Here is a 17,500-nt window from a genome sequence, read left to right on the forward strand (position 1 = left end):
TCGAGAAATGTGCCAGTGTTGTTCCAGCTGTCAGGCTGTAAAATCTCCACCGTAAGATACAGACTACACATGCGTCAGCTCAGTCAGGGTGAGACCTGAAAAACAAAAACAACAACAACAACAACAACAGCAGCAAAAAACGAGAATTAAAAATCCATGCCTGGATTACCAAAAGCCTCTTCTGGACATGACCAGTGTGGTCATGTTTTTTTTTTTTTTTCTCAACCCCCCCCACACACACACAAACACACCTAAGTTAGCTAATTAGTGTCCCAGTCAGCCGCATACGGGCGGGACTGGGTCCCCGTGGGTTTAGGGTTGGGGTTATGCCTCTACACAGGGGTGCATCTGCATCACAATGAGAACCTTGTCCGCAACTGGTCTGATTTCACCTCGGGCTGGCGGAGTGTGTGTTCCGATGTGCTTTTCAGGGTCATTTCTCCTCCAACGCTATCTGCCTGATGAGAAGTACCTCTCCTCATTACGAACGGGAAGGAAAGGATTTTGTATCCTCTCTGCCTGGTTTTAATGCAAACCCTGAATCACTCCAGTGTTTTCCCAGGTGTTCATATGCGGAGTGGAACATACAGATGCTGAGTTCAGTGAATCGATGACCGTGCGGTCCAGAATACAGACGGCGTAAGCTTTTTTGGTTTGGTTTGGTTTCCTCTGATTTTGTTTTGTTATGTTACGTTTTGTTTCGTTTCGTTTTGGTGCAAACCATGCAGCTTTCTTCATTAGACCGTCTCTTGGTGTAGTTCACCATTTCAGTGATGTCCACGGTAGAATGGAAGTTTTTCTCAAGAGTAGGAGTTTGGAGAGCACCTACAATTTGTGTTTGTTTGTTTGTTTGTTTGTTTGGTTGGTTGGTTGGTTGGTTGGTTGGTTGGTTGGTTGGTTGGTTGGTTGTCATAAGGCATCTCACAGTGCTTCAGGATTGTCCTCAGAATTCCTCACTGCACCAGACTCCTACTTTTTAGGCAAAAACTTTTTTCTTTTTTTTTTTCTTTTTTTTTTTTTTTTTGTAGTCTTTCCCGCCTGCGGTCGTCTTGCTGGCATAAACGTGTTCTGGAAAGACAGTCAGTTGTAAAGGCGTTAGATATTTCCTCTGAAAACAGCCTGGGTTATCAAACTCTCTCATGGTCTTTAGTGCATGGAGCATAGGTATAAGACAAAAGCTAGAGGGAGTGCTCTTCCATTTATAGTTTCCGTGACAACAAAAGAAGTGCCAAGATTCTGAGGCACTATTGTAAAGTGGATAATTTACTGTTTTCCTCTCTGGCTTTGTAAACTGATCTCGACCTTAGCTTGTAGTATACTGCCACCTGCCACACTGGAGTATTCATTCTCCATTACAGGATCATTTGTTGGCATCAGTAGGACAACTGACTGACTTGGACTGAAGAAAAACAAACAGATATCAAGACATGTATCATAGCATGTGTTTCTTCTTTTCTTTTTTTTTTCTTTTTTTTTTTGTTCTTTCTTTTTTTCTTTTTGTGCTGTACAAATCCCACCCATTTTACTACCTCAAACGGATCCATGCAGTCACAATTTCTAGTGTGAAGTGCACTCTCTAGCTTTCTTTTTCTTTCTGTCTGTCCTTTTTTCTTTCTTTCTTTTAACTCTATAATGTGTACTTTAACCTGCTTTGTGCTGTTTCACACTTGTGATCATATTGGTATGTTTTTCAGCAGCCTCATCAGACAGTGACAGCTAATACATTTTCCATCTCTGTAAAAGGGACACATTCTCTGTCAATTTCTGTTTGGTTCCAGTCTTCAACATTGGAGACTAAAGATGTCAGGAACCATGATGATTATTATTATTATTATTATTATTATTATTATTATTATTATTATTATTTAGTCACTCACAAACTCCATTTTATATACAATGAAGTTCAGTTTTGTTTTGTACATAGTTGAACTTTTTTTCTCTTCATTTCAGCAGAGAGACATATCGTTAGACCCCCAGGTTAAAGCTGTTATGTACTGATCACTGACATTTTCTGGTTTTTTTTCACCCTTTCACAACACTGGGGAGTAAGATCTGGTCATTTTGAGATACGAAGCTGCAATTTGATCACTTTTTCAGGAGTTTCAGGCAAGTTTAACAACCAAAACAGTTTACTTTCCACTGTTGTTTCAGCAAAGGCATGAAAAACAACTTGAAGTACTTAAGGGATGTTACATTCTATCTCCTATCATAATCTTTTTCCAGCTATATCTAAAAGAATATGAGATACAGGTTTTTTTTTTTTGTTCGTTTACTGATACTTCAGAGTGGAATATTTTTCCTGTTGGTAATTGGAGAGTTGTTCTGTCGGAGGGCGGGGTCATCAGTCTCGGAACCGTGGGGTTCCAGAGGTGATTCTCTGTTCTCTGAGACAGTTCACACAGAATCCTCGTGATCTCCCACAGCTTTCAGAGAAACCAGAACCGAAATTCAAGAACATTTGATGGAAGACACCACAGATATGATAAATACTTGCCAGTGTTGTTTGGATAGACGATTGACCTGAAGTCTTATAAATGCGTGTGTGTGGGGGGGTGGATGGGTTTTTTTTTTTTTTTTTCTTACTTAGCTTTTTACACCTTGGGAAATAAAAAAGGATGATAAGTCTGCCAGGAGCTACCAGAAACATCTTCCCGTGGCAGCCTCACATCCTCATAATGGTTTAAAAGTTTATCTGAGGCGTGTTGCGTGTTCTCTCTGCTCTAGTGAAGCGAAGGTCAGGTTACAGTGTCTGGTTTCTGTTACCTTCCTTTTTTCATCATTTTTGGGTGTCAAACTTGTGAAGTCTGTTCTCCAAGTGGGTCGGACACAGCCACCTCAGAACGGGCCTGAGATCATTCGGCCCTTTGAGTCTGAGCTCCTGTTCCCCCTTGCACAACTGCAGGAAAAAAAACAAACAAAAACAACCCCGTGGGCACTTGTATGTTACTGATGGAGAACACAAGATGTGTCATGTGTAATATATTCCACCACAGTAATCATTCCAATAAAGTTTTACTTGTAAAAACAGAAAAGACTTGTTATTGTTGTTGTTGTTGTTGTTGTTGTTGTTGTTGTTGTGACTTGATCACATGTTTCTTTTTGTGATTCTGATTCTGATTCCAACTCATTTTGATTCAGATATGTAATATGGCAGTCGGAGAGAATGACGAGAATGGAAGTAGCATTTAAACTTTAAAAGTTTTTTTTTGTTTGTTTGTTTGATTTTGTTTTGTTTTGTTTTTTGTTTTTGTTTTTTTAGCAAAAGCATGAAACACAAACATGATAAACAAAAGTCTTTCAGTATGAAGTCGCCCTTCCTGTCCATTCATGGTCTCTCAAATATTATGGAGAGAGAGATTTTTTTTTTTTTTTAATTTTTTGTGTGTAAGGTAGTTTGATCACTGAAGAGGCAAACATTAAGTATGCTCTACGAAGACATGAAATTCTTTCTCATGTATTTTGTGGTTGTTGGGTTGGTTTTTTCTCTCTCTCTCTGTCTGTCTCTCTCTCTCTCTCTCTGTCTCTCTCTCGCTTTCTCTCTCTCTCTCTCTTTGTCTCTCTCTCTCTCTCTCTGTGTCTCTCTCTCTCTTTGTCTCTCTCTCTCTCTCTTTCGCGTAAAGAGACGGCCTCTGCCCCGCATCCCCTGCTCCGACAACGTCTCACCACCAAGGTGATTGAGGACCGGTTTGGAATCCGTCTTGCCTAACAAGACAAACCACGTCACCAGCACAGGAGTGTCGAGGTCCTTGGGATTACCTCTGAGAAAACTTAAAAAAAAGAAGAAAAAAAAAAATACCGCTTGTCTAGCTTAGGACCAAGTCAGTGCAAAAGCTGTTTGATCTCCTTAACCCTTCAGCTGAAACACCAGGGGTTTAGGGGTTTTAGTGGGGGGGGGTTTGGGTGGGGGGGGGGGGGGGGCTATTTTCCCTTGTGGACAGCATTTGTTTCACTTTCAAAGGAATTCATTCACATTCTCCAGTGAAAATGTCTGGACCAAGGCCTTGACAGGTTCAAATCTGTCTCCAGAAAACCCTTCTCAGGTGTTAAGAACTGAAAAACTGGACTTCAGAATGATGAATATCAGGCTGTGTCTTGCATGGCAAGTGCTGAATAATTCAAATACTTATCTCTTGTCTCTTTTTAGTCCAGTTAAAAAGTCACACAGAGTCCATTTTGTCCATAGACAAAGTCTACAGTGAAGACATTACTTCTAGGCAGACACAGATAATGGCGTTTGGGGAGTTAAGTGGTTAAACTCTAAACTTCACTCCAGTGTCAGGCGGTCTCAGAAGCGCTTTCATTCTGTCAGGTGTAGTGAAATGGTCTGCTATTATAGTTTTACAAGTCAGCCATTTTGGTTTTTACTGTGTGCGTTGTCTGTGAGTATACTGCGTCTATACTGCTTCATAAAGAGCGATTATCTAAGGAACATATGTGTTTATAAAAAGACAGATCAGCAAGAGGGCGACTGCTTGTCAAGACGCGGTGTGTTGACTACATACGTATAAAATATTGAGTAAATTAAACACGTTTGCTAGCAGAACATTAAAATAATAGTTACAAAATGCAGAGAAATATAGCCTGGAGTGTGAGAAACGCAACTCTAACTTCACGGTGAATTATTAAGGAAGCACAAATGGTAATTAGTTTTTCCGGTTTCATTTTTTATTTCTCATCCGACGTGAAGACAGTACTTTACTGAATAAAGTAAACACGCGGTCGTAAAACAGAAAAGCAAAACTGTTACTTGTTAATTCTGCGGCGGGAGCCTGAACAAAAAGATGACTGGGGTAAGGTGCGCGAAACTTGTAACTTCGCAATACCACCTTAAATAACACCGCTTTTTGTGCATAAGATTGGAGCGGAGATTTCTCTCTTCGGCAGTCCACCTTAAGCGCACATCGTGGGTAACGCAGGCGTACAGCAAGGCTTCCGCTTCATTCCCAGCCGGGCTCGGAGCGGATCGGAGCTTTACAGCGTCACTTCGGAGACAACAAGAGCGAGACGCTCGGCTAAACCCAACGGAACCCACACGGAAATATGTCCGAACCCAAATACCGCGACTGGATCCTAGAGACCATCGATTCTCTACGGTCTAGAAAAGCCCGACCGGACCTTGATAGAATATGTCGAATGGTCCGAAGGAGACACGGGTCAGACCCGGATCGAACCCGAGCAGAACTGGAAAAACTGATCCAGGAGCAAACAGTGTTGAAAGTTAGCTACAAGGGGTCCATTTCCTACCGGAACGCCGCCAAAGTGCAAAGGAAAAGCCGCAAAAAGAGTGACCAGCCGACAGACAGCAGCAGCAGCGGCAGTGGCGAGTCGGTGGGAGAACAAACCAAACACGCCAGTTTGAACAACAACGGCGACAGCGCGCACAGTCTCACGGATCAAGAGGAGTGCGAGGACAAGGACTCTGAACCAACAGGAGCGAGTCAATGCCCTGATCACCAGTCTCTCACTTCTCCGGTTCCCACTTCGGAGAAGAGTGAAAAGGTTTTGCCTCTGATTAGCGGAAACAGTTGTGTTAGTTGTGGCGCAACGGACTGCACCGTCGGGAGCGGCTGTAGCCTGAAAGCAAGTGCAGCGAAAGACAAGAGATTAATCCCACAGGCGGGGGGAAACGGCTCCTCGCCCCAACGCGATAATGAGACGAACAAGGACGCTGCCGTCGATGCCTCAAACCAAGCCAAGAAGGCTCAGGCAGTGGAAACGGTGTCGCCTGGCCACGAGGGCAGTGACGAGAAGGAAAAGAAAACTTGCCCGAGCGCTAGTTCTGGCAGCAACAGCCACCTCGTTCGAAACAAACAAACGCCGGTGAAGCCTAAAGTCAAGCTCGGGTCAAAAGGGATGAGCCCCAGCGAGGCTCAGGACCAAATCAGCGCAGATCTGGGCGACAGATTGGTAGCCTCAGTTCGAAGTCTGACAGAGAGGAACAGGGGCTCCTCCGCAACACGGGGCCACACGGCACTGGGTCTGAAAGAGATACTCGGTTACCTCAGCACTCAGGGGGGAATGCCTGAGGAGAAACTGACTCGCAACCGAGTAAAAGTGGTGTTGGAACGCGAGGTAGCAAAGGGTCGTCTTCGCAGGACCCGCCTTGGCCACATCACCCTCCCCACGAGGGGGATGGGACTGGCCAAGCCGTCTGCGAGACTCCTGAAGAGCGCACTGCAGGATACACACCTCGCGAAAAAGGTAACTTAATATTTCCGACACGTCCCGAGCAGCGCGCTGTGTTACACCCAGTCTACATATAAATAAATGATTACTGTTAAAAGACAAAGAGAGAGGAGGAAAAGCACGCACAAGACACATACAAGCTCCGCACTGTCTGATTTCCGTTCTTTTTTTCTCTCTCCCCCCCCCCCCCCCGACACAAGTGTGCTAGACCACTCACAAAGTGTTTTTTTGAAAGCGAAATTTGCTTTAACCCACATCAGTTTGAATAAACGTTTATGTTTGAGCGCTTTCTTGGCGAACGTGATTTTTTCTTTACTGTGATGTCAACGGCCAAAACGACACCTCACTCGTTTGCTCCGCTCCACGCGCAACTGTCTGCGTGCCCTGTTTCTCTGCTCACAAGCGTCTGAGCACAAAAGGTGCGGACTCGAGCTCGCTCAGCAGCGCACGCCCGCCTCCCTGCCTTCATGCGTGCGAGCGAGAAACCATCGCTTCTCTTGTTCTGTAGGCTCAATGTGCACGAGAGAGAGAGAGAGAGAGAGAACAGATACCATCATCAACAAAACAGTTCATCAAAAGACCACTTATGTGAATCTGATTTGTATGTTATTCGACGACTGTCACAACGATGTTTTGTTTTTTTGTGTGAAAGTTGTGCTGGATATTTTTCACTAGGCGGTGTCTGTTAGCTAAGTTAGACGCGCTCGGAAAATGAAAAAAGGAGGGAGGGATGGAGGAGGGTGGGGGTACATACAGTGCTCGCGTCTCTTTTCTCTGTAGCTTGAGCGCAGTTCTCGGTCGAGCAAAAGCTCGCGCTCTCTCCTCTCCTCTCTCTCTATCTCCCTGTGAGAGACTTTCGGTCATACGAGGTAAAAGCAGTTGCGATGGCGGTGAATTTTTCTCCGTATGTCGAGGCGGAGCGCGCGCTCGCACATACACACACACACACACACACACACACACGCTGCTTCAATCTAAGCTTCTTAGTTCAGTGACGCTCTGTCCACTGTTTATATTATTGCAATGGTTCTTTATCTTCCCCGTTGCCTACTGACATAACATAGATTTGTGTCTAAGTGTTTTACTCAGTCAAGATAGTAGAAAACGTGTTGCATGATTGGGGGAAAGGAGAGAGCAGGAGAGTAAAGCAAAAAGGGCATGTTTGCACAGTTAAATGTGTTCTGACAGGAAAAGGTGGGACGGTACCCGCGACATGTCTGTTTTTACCACAGATCGGGCCACTGCGCCGATCTCTGGTCCCTGAGTGTTTCGAAAGCGCAGGCGTAAAAAAAGAAGAAAAAAAAAAAAGAAATCGCGAGCTAGGGCAAGGGAGGAAGCGGCAGTTAGACGGGCACACGTCATTATACGGGGTCACGGTTTCTCGACTCTTTGTAGTAGTGGCATTTTCTCCCAGCTGTGAGAAGCGGCGGGGCTGTTTTCGATTTTATTTTCATCATTGACTGAAATGATCAAAGCACAGCTGTAGGTTAACTTCGGCTCTTGTCTACTGCTGTGCTGTGATTCGCTTCACCTTAGTACTAAAGTGGAGCAATAACACGTGTCCTTATTGGTTGTTTACAGAGTCTAAAAACAAACAAACACAAACAGCAACACCAGTAATAGCGAAACTTCCACACGTCAAAACTATTTGAACGGAAAAAAAATACGTTTCTGTTAAAACTCACCAAGTTAACATTGTGATTCTGAAATGGCATGGGTGATGACTATCCCTCTTTTCTTTTTTCTTTTCTTTTCTTTTCTTTTCTTTTCTTTTTCTTTTTAACACAGGAGGAAGTAAAAGAGGAAGAACCAATGGAGGCTGAGAGTGTGGGGGAAGATGAGGAAGAGGAGGAAGAGGAGGAAAAAATGGAAGAACTGGGCGACGTGACGGGAGAAAACCACGGCACACGGTCCCCGCTTCCTGTCGGTCAGTTTGGACCTAAGAATCAGAATGAGACGCCGGTCACGCTGACCCAGCCGCACACGGAGTCTGCTCCCGGGGGTGGCACCGGTGTGCCTAAACCCCAACAGCGTTCATCATCTTCATCATCGTCATCATCACCGTCATCAACTCTCCCCAGTACTCAGATGGAAACAATCACATGCAGTAACCAAGGTACATGAGTGTGTGTGTGTGTGTGTATATATGTGTGTGTACTTGGGTGTGTGTGTGTGTGTGAACAACTCACCTTTGCATATTTTGTTTGGTTTGATTTACTTGGTGACCAGTCTTTGGATTACATATAGTGTGAGTAAGTGTACCGCATCCAAATCTAATCAGATTCTTGAAACTGAGGAAATGTGACAGATTATAAATGACTAGGTCTGTACTGTCTTGTCATAATCATCGTGCACTTGACTACGAAAGCCAAAGCTCAGAGAGGCTCAGGTTCAGAGTTTATCAGTTCATCTTCCTCAGGGTCTTTTTCGTTTTCTATTTGTTTCAAGCGTACAGATGTCAGTGGGAAGTTTCAGGTTTGCTTGTTGAACTCTCTCTATCTCTTTCTCTCTCTCTCTCTCTCTCTCTCTCTCTCTCTCTCTCTCTCTCTCTCTCTCTCTCTCTCTCAGGTACAGGGCCGCAGGTCAGGGCAGTGTGTCCCTCTGTGCAGACTGTGTTGGTTGTGGGGTCAGAGGTCGTGAGGGTGGGGGAGAATGCAGTTACTCCCGACCAGCTGCTGTCCAATCCACAGGTAGTACTCTTCTGTTTATACACACACACATACATACACCACACACACACACACACACACACCCACCCACACATACACCACACACACACATCCACACACCACACCCATACACACACACACACCACACCCATACACACACACACACACCAACACACACAAACACATACACACACACCACACACACACACACACACACCACACACACACATACACCACACCCACACACACACACTCTCACTCGCTCATCCATGTCACTTGGCTTAGCAATAGTCCTGTTTTGACTTTCAGTCAGGCAGTTGACTTAGGTACCCGTGGAAATAAGAGTTTTATTTGAATAGTTGACTGAAGTGTTTGATGATTCATTGTCGGGCATTGTCGGTTGGGGGTTTATCTGTAATATGTGTAAAATAAATATTCCTCTTTTTCTCCTTGTCAGCAAAACGAGCCCAGACGCATCTGTCCACTTAAGTCTCAGCTGTCAGTGTTTCGCTATCTCTGTCCTCTCTCTCTGTCCTCTCTCTCTGTCCTCTCTCTCTGTCTCTCTCTCTCAGTTTTAATCTCTCCTCATTTTTCCTCATTAAACACAGTCAACCACATGGGCCATACCAGACAAAACACCAAAGCGAGTTTGAATATTTCACAGGGACTAAATTCTCTCCCATCAGACTGAAATCTCTCTCTTCTCTCACTGGTTCTTTGTCATCCCACAGTGACTTTTCTTCACCACGTGATTCATCATCTTTTTTTTTTTTTTTTTTTACGTCAAATACGTGTGTGTAATTCCATATACAGCTCCAAAACTCTCACGTTACACTTGTAACACTCCCTCACTCTCTCTCCCCCCTCTCGATCTCTATCTGTCTATCTCTCTCTGTCTGTCTGTCTGTCTCAGGATGAAGTGGTTATTGTTCCAGATGGAGGGGACTTGTCATCCTCCATTGCCATAAAGAGTTGTAAGTTTGCTTTCTCATTTAAGATGTAAGACTGTTTATGTGTGTGCGTGTGTGTTTGAGTGACTGTGTACATGCATTTATATGTGTGTGCGTGTGTTTGAGTGACTGTGTGCATGCATTTATGTGTGTGTGTGTGTGCGTACGCGCACTTCTGATCCCTGCTCTGTGGTCCCTCATGCTTGTGTAGTTTTAGGTGTGAGTGTGTGAGTGTGTGTGTGTGTGTGTGTGTGTGTGTGTGTGAGACAGAGAAAGAAAGAGAGAGAGAGAGAAGGAGGGGTGTATGTGCATGTATCTGATCTTTGCTCTTTGGTGTCATGTTCAGGCTGTAAGGTGTGTGAATGTCTGATCTCTGATCTTTGTTCTGATCTTGTTTTTTCTGGAAGATATTGTGTATGTGTGTGTGTGTGTGTGTGTGTGCGCGTGTGCATGTGTATGCGCGTGTGTGCACGCGTGTGTGTGTGTGTGTGAAAGAGAGAGAGATCTTCTCTCTGATCTCTCTCAGGTTTTGCCGTGTGTGTGTGTGTGTGTATGACTTCTGTGTGTATGACTTGTGTGAATGTGTGTGTGGTACTGTAAAAAAGTGTGAATGTGTGTATGTGTGTGTGTGTATGACATTTTGCTCTCTGTTCCCACAGGCTCAGGGTGTAAGATGGAGGTGAATGCGTCTTCCTGTTTATTAACTCCTACGGCGTCTCCCAGAGACTCAGGGACAGCTGATGAACGGGGCATAAATGGGGGAGTGTAAGTATCATATACAATAATAGCATTATAATATTATATTATATTATAGAATAGTATCATATAATATATATCATAATCCTATAATAGCAGAAGGCAGCGCAGAGAGAGGAGTGCAGTGCAGTACTCTGCAACAGAAATCTTCATCACAGCATATGTGTGTGTTCATTTCACCCATCTATAACTGTCACGCAAACACAGAGTAAAAAGCTTATTTGGACTGCGTTTGACAGAGATTGACGCACTGTGTGTGTGTGTGTGTGTGTGTGTGTATGTGTATGTATGTGATTGTTTCCCTCCAGTTTTGTCAAGTCGGAGCGGAGCAGTCTGAACCCAGTTGAATGGACTGTGGCAGATGTTGCTAGCTACTTCGCGGCAGCAGGGTTCCCGGAGCAGGCCATGGCCTTCCGATCACAGGTATGGACCACCTGCAGATAGGACCTCCCACCTCCAGGGGGCAGCACATGGGCACACCACAGTCCATCCGCACAAGAGCCAGGGAGACTAAGAAAGTCAGACTCTGTTTCAGAGCCCTACAAACACAGTTAGACTGTGCTGTGAGGTGCTGGTTAAGGGGAGGGCAGATTAGAGATACAGTTAGGCTGGGCTGTGAGGTGCTGGTTAAGGGGAGACAGACTAGAGACACAGTTAGTCTGTGTAGTGAGGTGCTGGTTAAGGGGAGGGCAGATTAGAGACACAGACTGTGCTGTGAGGTGCTGGTTAAGGGGAGGGCAGATTAGAGATACAGTTAGACTGTGCTGTGAGGTGCTGGTTAAGGGGAGACAGACCAGAGATACAGTTAGACTGTGCTGTGAGGTGCTGGTTAAGGGGAGACAGATTAGAGATACAGTTAGACTGTGCTGTGAGGTGCTGGTTAAGGGGAGGGCAGATTAGAGATACAGTTAGACTGTGCTGTGAGGTGCTGGTTAAGGGGAGACAGACTAGAGACACAGTTAGACTGTGCTGTGAGGTGCTGGTTAAGGGGAGGGCAGATTAGAGATACAGTTAGACTGTGCTGTGAGGTGCTGGTTAAGGGGAGGGCAGATTAGAGACACAGACTGTGCTGTGAGGTGCTGGTTAAGAGGAGACAGATTAGAGACACAGTTAGACTGTGCTGTGAGGTGCTGGTTAAGGGGAGGGCAGATTAGAGATACAGTTAGGCTGGGCTGTGAGGTGCTGGTTAAGGGGAGACAGACTAGAGATACAGTTAGCCTGCGCTGTGAGGTGCTGGTTAAGGGGAGGGCAGATTAGAGATACAGTTAGTCTGTGCTGTGAGGTGCTGGTTAAGGGGAGGGCAGATTAGAGACACAGTTAGACTGTGCTGTGAGGTGCTGGTTAAGGGGAGACAGACTAGAGACACAGTTAGACTGTGCTGTGAGGTGCTGGTTAAGGGGAGGGCAGATTAGAGATACAGTTAGACTGTGCTGTGAGGTGTTGGTTAAGGGGAGACAGACTAGAGACACAGTTAGACTGTGCTGTGAGGTGCTGGTTAAGGGGAGACAGACTAGAGACACAGTTAGACTGTGCTGTGAGGTGCTGGTTAAGGGGAGGGCAGATTAGAGATACAGTTAGACTGTGCTGTGAGGTGTTGGTTAAGGGGAGACAGACTAGAGACACAGTTAGACTGTGCTGTGAGGTGCTGGTTAAGGGGAGACAGACTAGAGACACAGTTAGACTGTGCTGTGAGGTGTTGGTTAAGGGGAGGGCAGATTAGAGACACAGTTAGACTGTGCTGTGAGGTGCTGGTTAAGGGGAGGGCAGATTAGAGATACAGTTAGACTGTGCTGTGAGGTGCTGGTTAAGGGGAGACAGACTAGAGACACAGTTAGACTGTGCTGTGAGGTGCTGGTTAAGGGGAGACAGACTAGAGACACAGTTAGACTGTGCTGTGAGGTGCTGGTTAAGGGGAGGGCAGATTAGAGACACAGTTAGGCTGTGCTGTGAGGTGTTGGTTAAGGGGAGGGCAGATTAGAGACACAGTTAGACTGTGCTGTGAGGTGCTGGTTAAGGGGAGGGCAGATTAGAGATACAGTTAGACTGTGCTGTGAGGTGCTGGTTAAGGGGAGGGCAGATTAGAGACACAGTTAGACTGTGCTGTGAGGTGCTGGTTAAGGGGAGGGCAGATTAGAGATACAGTTAGACTGTGCTGTGAGGTGCTGGTTAAGGGGAGGGCAGATTAGAGACACAGTTAGACTGTGCTGTGAGGTGCTGGTTAAGGGGAGGGCAGATTAGAGATACAGTTAGACTGTGCTGTGAGGTGATGGTCATGGCCGTATTTCTGGTTTATAAAACTTAAACAGTTAATTGCTCCCCAAAGACACTCATCTGATCGTCCCAGTAGGGAATACAGAATTATCCCATAGTAGGTTCTCCTCACCTGTAAACCACATATGCTACGAAATACTACTATATACACTACTACTGTGTATACTAGCATATACGCCAGGGTTAGATAAGTACCATTGTAAAGATCAGACACCTGCTATGGCGGGAGTCTTACGCTAATTACTGGCCACTGTGGATTCTGTGTGATACATCGCAATGAAACCAGTGGCATGCCAGTTAATCAACATATGAACACTGACAGTATTAAAGCCAGCTCTGTGGACACCTTCCGACACCATCGAGACACACACACACCATCTTAAAATACTGCCAGTGTAAGCTACCACCGCATGCACACACCCGGTGCATTAGACTAATATCTAACCAGTGGCTTTGAAAGTATTGATCATCTGTACTCTTGTAGGCTGTTAAAAAACCAGTGCTATACCAGTTAATGCCCCCCCCCAGCCCCCGGTCCAGAAGGCCAAAGTTAAGGCCCAGTTTAAACACTTCAAAGTAGATTGGTCTTCTCGTGTCCACTTCTCCATTAGCACCCTCCATAATTTATATGGTCACTGTTTGGACCAAAACCCATCAGAGGGGGTAGACTTACAGCAGACATTGTTTTGGGTTTTGGAAGTCTTTACAAGTGACTGTAATTCTTTCCACCATTTTTAACAGGAAATAGATGGGAAGTCCCTCCTCCTGATGCAGCGAAACGACGTGCTGACAGGCCTGTCAATCAGACTAGGTCCCGCCTTGAAGATATACGAGCGGCATGTGAAGGTTCTGCAGAGAACTCATTTCCAAGACGATGACGGTTTTTGCTGAATCAAACAGTTGTTAACTCTCTCACACACACACGTACCATCTCCTGCTTTCATCCGCACAAATACAAAACCTCTCCAACTTAGTCAGAGAAACACGTTGTCATATAAATGGACATGCCCAGAGCAGTGTGCATACCACACACACACACACACACACACATCTGAACATACATTGGACCCTGCTTACCCCTAATACTGGAACATTCCAATCTGCGAACTTTCCTAAAACGAACTTTGAACTCTGCTCTTAATCCCTCTGCCCTTTGACCTTTGACCCTGCTGGAAGAGGACAGACGGAAGAATACGGAGGTGTGGAGAAAGGAGCGTAGGAGGAGAAAAAAAAACAAAAAACATTTCTTTACGTTCTTCAGGATCACAGTGAACGATAACAGCGGAGATAATGCAAACAGAAAGAGGAGAACGAGGAGTTAAAAAAAAAAAAAAAAAAAGAAGTTCTTCCCTCTGCTAGTTGTAAATAGTCGACTAGAAAACTCATGTGTTGAGTCAGGTGTAGAGTTTGCTGCTGCACCTTTCTGTCATTAACTCAAACTGGATGTTAACTGTCTTTTTTTTTTTTTTTTTTTTGGACTTATATGTATAGTACCTCTCCAGTCCAAGAGGGGGCACTGTACAACCACCGAAGCACGACTGTAATAGATTGGATATCATACCATCAACGGGTGCTATTGGAATTATTAGTGCCGTCTGAACCCAGCGATGTGTGGTGGATCTATTTTATTTATATCTATACTGCAGAGGTCTCTGGGACTGACAGACTACAGGTTGAGAGGGGTGCACTCGTGAGCGTGAAAACGCAGGACGGCGCGTGCTCAGACGCATGGAGACAGAGACGAAAAGGGTTGTGGTTGTGCAAAGGTTTTCTCATTTCACAGTCCACGTGGTGGAGCGCTGTTCATGTGAAAACTTCAGCTCGTGTTTGTCCAGTATTTTTAGCTGGTACGATGTCTCAAAGAAAAAAAAGGAAAAGAAAACTTGTTCCTCCTTTCCATGGGATCTGAAACTAGCTTTGCTGCCTTTGTAAACACACACACACACACATACAAAAAAAAAGAAAGAAAACTTGGACAGGACATGGTGTTTGGATGTCGGTTCTCCACGACGACAGGATTCTTTGTGATGACACAGGAAGAAGAGAAAAGTCTCGTGAGAAACCTTGACCTTTGCCTCTGCTTTTTGGCTTAAAAACAAGGCGCCGTCGTATTCCTCCGTTTTGGGAATTCGTAAACCTTTGAACAATCCAGATCTGTGTGTCCACTGTGTGTGTGTGTGTTTGTGTGTGTGAACGGATTTTTAGCAACGGAGACCTCAGAAAACAGAACTCAAAATAAAAATTAAAAAAAAAAAAAACAAGAAATAAAAAAACTCGGTAAACAGTTTCACAGTGCTCACAGAGTTTGGCAGTGGACTCTGCCGTTTTGGCATTGTGTGAAGAATGTCAGGATTAAAGATAGGACGTTTGCCCACATAGCCCCCGCCCCCGGATGACCGTAGCATTTGAACTGAATTGGTTATCTGTTTTGACTGACAGTGACTTTGGTCCAGTGAGGTGCTTTTGGACTCAGCAGTTGTAATGAAGACTGAACCACCCTTTAAACGGCTGTATACTAAATCTTCAAGTTAAAAAAAAAAAAACACAAAACCATTAACTCTTCGATGTACCAGCAAAACCATGCAGGGGCTACTGTCTGAATGCTACCACTTACAACTGTGCTTTCTGTAAACCCCCCCCCCCCCCCCTTCTTTTTTTTTTTTTGATGGATGTAAATAAAAAGATGTACAATGTAATAAATGCCAGATAGCTTTGTATATAATCTTTCACCAGCAATTTCTAACTTGTTTCTGCTGTTCAAAAGAGAGAGAGAGAAGGAAAGAAGCGTCGGTACTGGAGGCAATAAAACACCTTTACGTGAACCGTGCAGACGGCCCATGAGAGGTATATGTGTACTTGAGCATGCTGACATACTGATTGCCTTGTCCATGTGGCGTTTGTCTTGAGTCCAGGTTATGCTGAAGCCTTCATAACACCGTCGCAGGCCTGTCATAATGCTTCACAGAACATTTCGTGACGTTACGACCTTCGACACAGTGCTGTTACCAAATAGCTTTGACGAAGAGCTCTGTGAGTCATTGAGTTTGTTGACGAGCTGATGCTGTCGTGTGTCACATTTTGTAGGGTTTGTTAGTTTGTGTCAGATACTGGAGTTTTCAACTCGGAGCACCAGAACAATGCTTATGTCATGTGGTAGGACATGTTAATCTAGCTGTCATTTGGACCATGTGATGATGATGATGATAATATGCAGGTTTCAGATTGTCTGGTGGTATTCTTCGTGATGGATAGGATGGGGGCGGGGAGACTTCAAGTAAGTTGTGTGGTTTTGGACGTCCTGTGTCCACTGTGGACCCTTCACTGCTCCAAGATCCAGCCACACCAAATGACACAGTCACACCGAATGACACAGTCACACCGAATGATGTAGATTTACAGACGCTCGCGCACGTGCACATGCTCAGGCAGACGAGATTCCTCTTGAGGCCGCAGAGGGAGTTACTGCGCAGTAACAGCAGAATTGAACCCGCCCTTTCAGTTGAGATTATAATCTGGAATAACAAATAAGAATGAGAATGTGTTCTAATCTCAGTCCCTATGGCTCGCCCTAATCTTAATGTCTCTGAACTGAAAGACTGAACGGGCTACCCCGTGTGTTCCAAAAACCGCGGGGTTTCTCAGAAAGGATATTATGTGCTCTCTAATCGTCACGGTAACCTGTATTTCAAATTCTTATACAGTTTCTTTCTTTTTTTTTTTTTTTAGATTTTATTTGATATGTATCTTTTTTTTCCCCCTGCAACATAGTTGTCTGTTTGGTCTTGTTTTGAGGGTTTTTGGTTTTTCCTCAAAAGTGTAAATATTGCTCTCCGTCTCTTGTTTTTTTTTTTGTTTTTGTTTTTGTTGTTGTTGTTCCTTCATGACATCTTTGCCCCAGTGTGATGGCGTGCTCTCAGATTCAGACTGGATGTATGGAAGACACTTTGGACTGTATTTATGGTTTTTTTGTTGTTGTTCCTTCATGACATCTTTGCCCCAGTGTGATGGCGTGCTCTCAGACTCAGACTGGATGTATGGAAGACACTTTGGACTGTGTTTAGATTCGTGACACAGGTCTGCATTTCATACAGCGTTTTTTTTCTCTCCCTCGTTACATGGCCAATGGCAGATTTGCACAGAACTGTACAGACCTTGTCCTTGTTTTTAATAATGTGATGTTTTGGGGGTTTTTTTGGAGGGGGTGGGGTGGGGTAGGGGGGGTTGCATTACGTTTTTCAGAGGAAAAAAAAAGAGAGAAAGTTCTTTGACTTTTTTTTTTTGTTTTCAAGCGAATCTGTTGTGTAAGGTTTCACAAATCTGACTTCCGTTAAAAGCTCAGTTACCCTTCCTCTGTGTTGGATCTTGAACTGTCTTCGCTCACCTGCATACTGTGAATCCACACTGAAATACTCAGCCAGAAACCAGCGTATACAGAATCTAATTCTATCCTAGTTGTCTGACCTTGCAAACTAGAATCCCCCCCGCAGCCAAAAAATGTATGAGAATGATCGCTGATGGCAGGTCAGTTTTTGCCTTTCTTAGTCCTAATGCGTCTAATTACATGGACTGATCTTAGATCATCACGCTAAGGATATCAACATACATATGTCCCAGTCACATTCATCCTTCAATACCGAAGGGTTTTCTCAGAACCGTTCACATTGGAGA

The 17,500-nt window shown here is 44.7% G+C and overlaps 1 protein-coding gene across 1 annotated transcript; it reads left to right on the top strand.

Annotated features, from left to right (window-relative positions):
- The first annotated feature begins 5,040 nt into the window (after positions 1–5,040).
- On the top strand, positions 5,041–13,749 carry samd1b (sterile alpha motif domain containing 1b). Its single transcript, XM_030780463.1, has 7 exons — positions 5,041–6,201; positions 7,975–8,302; positions 8,755–8,876; positions 9,769–9,829; positions 10,465–10,570; positions 10,870–10,984; positions 13,574–13,749. Exons 1-7 carry the CDS (start codon positions 5,041–5,043, stop codon positions 13,721–13,723), a joined length of 2,043 nt encoding a protein of 680 aa, XP_030636323.1. The 3' UTR covers positions 13,724–13,749.
- The last annotated feature ends 3,751 nt before the right edge of the window (positions 13,750–17,500 follow it).

The sequence above is a fragment of the Chanos chanos genome, chromosome 7 (genome assembly GCF_902362185.1).
Source record: "Chanos chanos chromosome 7, fChaCha1.1, whole genome shotgun sequence".
Taxonomy (NCBI): domain Eukaryota; kingdom Metazoa; phylum Chordata; class Actinopteri; order Gonorynchiformes; family Chanidae; genus Chanos; species Chanos chanos.

Bases quoted from the DNA above. Each gene is read 5' to 3' on its own strand.
- samd1b (XM_030780463.1), top strand. From the start codon at position 5,041: ATGTCCGAACCCAAATACCGCGACTGGATCCTAGAGACCATCGATTCT. The intron at 8,877-9,768 runs GTAGTACTCTTC...TGTCTGTCTCAG, and splicing joins AGCTGCTGTCCAATCCACAG to GATGAAGTGGTTATTGTTCC. The intron at 10,571-10,869 runs GTAAGTATCATA...GTTTCCCTCCAG, and splicing joins CGGGGCATAAATGGGGGAGT to TTTTGTCAAGTCGGAGCGGA.